This window comes from Cariama cristata, unplaced genomic scaffold, assembly GCF_000690535.1.
Source record: "Cariama cristata isolate BGI_N322 unplaced genomic scaffold, ASM69053v1 scaffold14221, whole genome shotgun sequence".
Taxonomy (NCBI): domain Eukaryota; kingdom Metazoa; phylum Chordata; class Aves; order Cariamiformes; family Cariamidae; genus Cariama; species Cariama cristata.
In genome coordinates this window covers 913-7,500 of record NW_009599915.1, presented here as the reverse complement: position 1 = coordinate 7,500, position 6,588 = coordinate 913, and the positions used below count along the sequence as shown (strand labels likewise).

Sequence of the window (6,588 nt, the reverse complement as noted above, 5' to 3'; positions counted from 1 at the left end):
TCAGGATATCTTTATCCAGTTTTCTTTTTAACCTTCTCTCACTTAATACACCTAATCTAATTATTTTCCATCAGACACGAGGAAGAAATTTCACTACAAATGGGTGACGATTAATATTACATTAGAAAAAAAAAATATTGCACTATTAAAATGAAAGCAGAGTTATACATTCAAGGCACATTTCAAACCGACACCCAAGCCTGACAGCCCTTCAAGAATCCCAGCTCACACATCTCAAAAGATTCTTCAATAACAGGGTTGGGTTTAAGCTTATATGTCAGGGCACAATGCAGCCCTTGTTTACCACCATATGGAGGTGCACACACAGAATCCTCCAAAAGTAAAGAAAGCAAAGGCTTGAAAGGAAAGAGTCAAGAGCCTCCCTTTTGACAAAAGTAGCCTATTTCGACAGCTGATTCCCTCTTTTAAAAGCATACGGCACACATAAAATAAATACAGGTCACAAAAATTAACAAATCATCATAACTGTCTAATACATCCTGGGCTGGCTGCGGAAAAACAAGATCATTTTGGATTTATATCTCTAAGTATGGGATTTCCTGGACAGCTAATATCCACAAACAATCAAACACAGAGGACCATGAGAAAGAAGCAGCATTATTTCAAATTTGAGCTGAGAGTCGTGATTTTTAAAGGGCTGAAACAGGAACTGGAGCTGAAATCTGAAGCAAGTAAATTCCTTTCCTAGGCACTGATGGACACTGTTGTGTTTCTCTTGGCCTTGGCAGAGGCTTTTAGGTCACTGAGTTTTGGATATTACAGCAGATGAAAATCTTAGAACCACAGAAACTTAAAAAAATGATAAATAACTCCAATCTCGCCACCATCCTCAAAAAAAAAAAAAAAAAGAAGAAAAAACCTAATGATACTTCTCTAAAAAGAGTCGAACCTTTTTATGAGACCTGTTGCCAATATTAGTGCCACCGAATGATCTCATCTTTCATTCTGGCTAAATTCCAACACACAATTTCATTAACCCAGGTACTGCAGGTGATAAAACTCATTTTTCCCTAAAGAGACAGCTAAAAAGTACCAGTTATACATTTATGAAGTACCAGCAATCAAAATTATGGATTTTCTAAAAGGTTTTTAACTACTTTTATTGAAAGGAAAATCGCTGTCTCAGACTTTTGTGACACTATTGCTAATAATAAATTTTACCATTTAGACATCGCAGTAATATGGTAGACAGTGTCAATAAAAGTGTGAAACAAAGATGATCCTTGTCTCTTAAGTAATGCTTTCTGATTGCACGCCGGAAATTATAACGCGAAACATACACTAAGAGCACCTTAAGATATAAAACCGCAATAACGCAAGACAATGTACCTCGCTACGTGTACGCCGCGCGCAAAAACGTTTCGTCGCACGTAGCGGGCAGGCGTTGGAGCTCTTTTCTGGAAGAAGCCGAACGCTCCAAGCCCGAGAGGAAAAAAATATGGATATATGCGTGTGAAATGAAAAAGGAGGCGAGCTGTTTCATCGGCTCAGGAGAGGATGGAAGCGGGGCTCGCCGAGGGATGCTACTTCTTTTGGGATGCTGGCCGGGAACTCTCCCTACCAGCATTCCCGGGAGCACTAGAGGGCACTGTGGGATTTGGGCCACCCCGGCCGCCTCCCGCCGCGCCGCCACCGCAGAGGTCCCCAACTCCCCTGCCATGGCAGGAAGGTTAATCGGGAGGTTGTTAAAAAAAAAATAAAATGAAACGGTAACGGTGACATTTGAACGGCAATTCCAAATAACGTGGCGGACTTGGCAAAGAAAATGTTTGCTGGTATCCCCCGAGCGCCGAGGCGGGTACCCCCGGTACCCGGGATGGGTGTCCCGGCTGCCGCTGCATCCCCCCTGCATCCCCCTTCGCCGGCAACGCTTTAGAGCTGGGGAGTTATTTGGGCCTGCCAGGAATTAAAAAATCTAAAAAAGCCATCTATAGACTAGTTTTTTCTCTGCCCTTGCTACTTATTTGATTAAAAAGTCTCTGTTGTGCTAACTGCAGATGATTTCACTGCGGAAGGTTTTGACATGCAAATGATAGCAATTAATGCCTTTGAAACAATTTATGATTTCCGGCCTACTTCAACATGTATTAGCATATACCTGGTTTCTTTAATATACACTTTGTTTTTCCAAAACCACAAACATAGTTGCTGGAATTTCATGTGGAAGTGCTTAAGGGGTTGAAAGTTAACACCTTTGTGAGCCGAGCAGTCTCACAGTTGCTGCTAAACAAAAGCCTCTTTGTAGAAGCTTTCTCGAAATGTTTTCTTAACATGTTCCAAGTAGTTTTAGGCAGGCAACTAAAGTAAACAAGATGTTACCATGATAAAAACACTTGTGAAAACATTACAGAGTGCACTTAGTAGTTTCTTTCACATAAACTCCCCTTCGTTTCATCAAAGTTAAATGCACATGAAGCAGATTACTAGCATCACTGCAATACAGGACTGCAAGATCTCTCCAAAGGTCTCTGTCCCTCTTTTAAAGAATGTATTTGATTTTAAAACGGTACAGCCACGATTAAGCACATCTAAACCACAATCAGATTTTAAAAAAAAAAAAAAAAGAAAAGGGAGGGAGGGGAACAAAACGCTACTCAGTCTTCTGCTTCATTTTTTGCCCTGGACGCCTGGGTATCTTGCTGAATAAACCACCCTCCCTCCAGCAGGGATTTCCTGAACAACTCGCCGTATAAGGGGTATATATTTCTATCTGCAATCGTCTTTAAACACATGCAAATGAAATCAAGGATACAGTCAATTTTGAAGGAAAGTCACTCTCTGCTACTAATTGCTCCTTTCGTTGCCGCCTGCGAGACGGGCCCTGGTTAACACGCGAGACACGTGTGCACCCTCCAGCCCTCACCTTGCTTCCCGCAGCTTGGCAGAAGGCCATCAGGTCACCGCGGTGAGACTGGACTGGGTTTTGTTTTGAGGCTCGGGGAGTATTCTGGAGCATGCAGGGTGCTACTGTTTCATTAGGCTTAGCAGCAGCCCCTGCTGCTATCAGTTAGCTCTAACCGATACCGCGTCACATGATAACCAATGGCTGATGGATTAAATAAAAAAACAAAACAAAACAAAACCAAACAAAAAAAAACAAGGCTAAAACTGCAACTTATTTCAAACAGAAATAGGGAAATAAATGCGTACAATAGCCCGTGTATCTGCTGGTTCTGATAAGCATCCTCCTGTTGGCTGTGAGTGAAAGACAACTAGGATCGTTATTTGTACAGTATTTATCTTTGAAATCAAGGGCCCTGTGGTGTACCTCACCTTGGGAACAAACACTACAGAACGATCACAGAAGAGTGTCAAATCTCTGGTTTTGATTTACCAACAGTTATGATATTTCTTCCTCAGGAGGAAAAGAAATGAACCATGTTTTAGACCTGCGAGTCCTTTTTTCTCCCTTAACTGTAGAATCATTTTATTGGCATATAGGGCTTTCATTCCACATGTAACTTCTCTTTGCTTTTTCTAACAGGCCTTTTTAGTGAGGTAAGTGAAATTAAGCAATGCTCAATTGATACACAGGCTGTATGTCACTTGGTAAACAAGAGCTTTTCTCTTGAGGGGACTGTTGAAAGAGCTTCGCAGATTATACAAGTACCAGAAAGAAACTTCAAGCATCTACCTGTTATCTTTTCATTGAGTAATGAATTCCGATAAATGGCAATATAATTTAAGGACGGACGCTCCACAGGAGACTTGGAAGGCTACGGGATCATTTTATGAAGCAACGCTCACTTCCTAACAGTGTCAATACGCTGCTTGGGGACATTCATTTCTGCATTTGTTCTGGCTTAAATATCACTCCGAACAATAAGACTTTGTCTGGACACTGTAGCATTTGGATAACGGGAAAATTTACATGAGCCGATGGGTTTAAGAAAGTCACACGAAGTATTTCTGTTGAAAGCTTTCAACGGGGAAAAACAAAGACTGACGATAAGAGAGCAATAAAAGAACCAGAATTGTTGGAGCTGGGAGTAGATGGAGCCGTTTCAGGTCCAGTTTGGGCTGGTAATGGGGTTTTCAGGTTATTCCTGCCTATTGATTGCTCCAAACATCTCCTCCAGGTGAACTGGTGGACGTGGTGTACTTACTGAAACATCTCCAAAATACCACATAAAAATCAACCTAGCCTCTACCCATGCCGTGTGACTTAAGGGCTGTATTTTCTATCCACGGTCATGTCAAGCAGTTCACTGCTCTGTAAGAAATCTTCCTGAAACCAACAGGTCTAATCTGGAGCCGGGGACTAGCCCAGGAAGCAAAGGTGGCATAATCCGACCGTATGCAACTACACACGTTATTCTGATATCTAAGGCTACCACAGCACCTTTCCCTTGCATTAAGTGCAATAAAAATTAGAATTGTTTTAAAGGTCTAGATGCTATAGTATGGCATATGAGTATGAATGAGCTGGCAAATATGGTGAGTTGAGCGTTTATTTCACTGAAATGAACAACAAGATGAATTATAAGAAACGAGGCCACTCTTCATGGAAATTTATGACCATCGCCTTCTTATTTTGTAATCCGCTTGTACGAGAACCTTCTCATTACGGTACCGTTCCTTACAGGTAAGATATGTTTACACGAGGACCAGCGCTGCTCCTACTGAATTCAGGAGGGTTTTGCCAGCAGAAGCAGAACTGGCCCATTCTGTTCTGAGAGCAAAAACCTATCTGTATCACCTAGCATCATTCAACAAACATCCTCTGCTTGCTGTCGCCCTTCCCTCCCTCACATAAAAATCCAAGGAACTGCCCCAGGAAGAATAGATACAGCTGAACGTTTTGGGACTAATTCTACTTATCCATCCTGAAGAATCCCATGTCTTTACATGGACTAACTTCACAAATAGGAGCAGACTTTGTCCCTTTGGGCATTTAAATGCTAAACATTGCTTGGGCAGTTGGTCTTTTGTGATCTTGCAACTGAACAGCCACGGTACTTGAGGAAAGATCAGTGCCCAAACCTTCAAGAACCTGGGTGTACCCGAAGCATACGTGTACCTGGTGATCTACCCAGATGGAAAACTCTTTTGTGATGGGAACATGTTTTGCTCCAGCTTGGAGGGGTGAGACTGACAGTTTAGCTGTGGAGCAGCCATGTGTAAGTGATTAGAGCTCTGCCGGTCCTTCCCTGCATCAGGATGCACGCATTACCACATACTAGTCCATAACGCTCTGTTTATGCAACGCGTAAAACTGTGTTCTTTGGCAGCAAGGAAAAGGTCTGCAGCAAACTGCAGGGGCCCAATTAATATAATTATAGTTTATTTTTAGTAGTGTAGACTTTGTTCATTAGTTACTTATTTGACATAAATTAAATTTCACGTGATGTTCTGCAATTCTCTGTTCAATTAGGGAGTTAATTTAAGACTAAATTTCTAAATTAAAGTGAAATCAAGGTTAAATCAAGGTTGTATTGTTTACATTATCAATACTGTAACTTAGAAATTGTTTAAATAAACAAAAAAAAAAAGAGGCTGCGGAACTGCAAACACTCTATTTTATAGCAATACGCTGAGCAAGACCGTACTTTCCCCATGGGGCTAATTTACTATCCCCTGTTAAAACGTTCTTGAGCCTGATCCAAAAGCCACTGAAGTGAAAGGGAGCTCTCTGTTGACTTCAATGGGCTTTGCATCAGGCCCACGGTGAGTGACAGCACACAAAATTTCAGGGCATGCTTTCCGTACAATGCGAGTGCCAAAAAAACCATCCTTACTTTAGAAACGACTGGAAGTCTTCACATACTGCTTCACAGCCTGGCCATTTGCATACGCCGTGTCCATAGAGGGGATGGCTGTGTGAGTGCTCCTCGTGGGATAAACTGGAGGAGAGAAGGAGAAAAGAGAAAAAGTGGTGTAACTGAAGGTACTGCACCAATTAATCTTCACAAAGAGCAGCAAACAACAGATCCTGAAACATCCCTAACATCTCACAGTACCCACCTGACTCTGCCCATCGTTTTTCAAAACAGAATTAAATACCATTTGCAGTGCGAAACACGTGTCATTCTTACTTAGCTATCCTCCTACATTTCATTCATTAATTAAAAGCTTTGTAAAGAATTTAAATTAACATGGACGGGGGAGAAATCATTTGACAGACCTGCTTAATATCCTGCTTGATATTTTGCTAAGAAATTTATGAACATTGCATATTTACAATTCAACTTCATCAGGAAGAAAAGTCATCTCCATACAGCAGTGTATTCTTACAACACAATGCAACCGGACCCGAGGCTTTCCTCATCACTATAGAAATAGGAAAAGTATCAAATTTGCAGCCTTGGTTTTCCCACCGTGTTATTTATTTACCGGGCTAGGGGAGGGGTTTGGTTTGCTGTTTTCATTTTCAGGTGTGGGTTTTTTTTTTTCCTCTTACATGCTGTTGCTTTACACAAGTACAGCCCCCTTATGTCCCCGGAAAGAAGATTCAAGATGTATTTTCAAATGTAAAATTCATCCTAAAAAAAGGAACCATGTAATCAAAGGATTCCTCAGTACAAGGGGTTAGCGGGGGCTATTAACCTTGCTAAGATTTGGCAGGAA

General features: G+C 41.5%; 1 protein-coding gene across 1 annotated transcript in view; it reads right to left on the bottom strand.

The window, feature by feature from the left end:
- FOXP1 (forkhead box P1) overlaps positions 1–5,911 on the bottom strand; it is a gene marked incomplete at its 5' end in the record, with an annotated part of 43,955 nt that extends 38,044 nt beyond the window's left edge. The window contains one exon of the mRNA XM_009709853.1: positions 5,760–5,911. Coding sequence (XP_009708155.1) covers positions 5,760–5,911 — 152 coding nt within the window. The remainder of the gene's footprint in view (positions 1–5,759) is intronic.
- Positions 5,912–6,588: the final 677 nt, after the last annotated feature.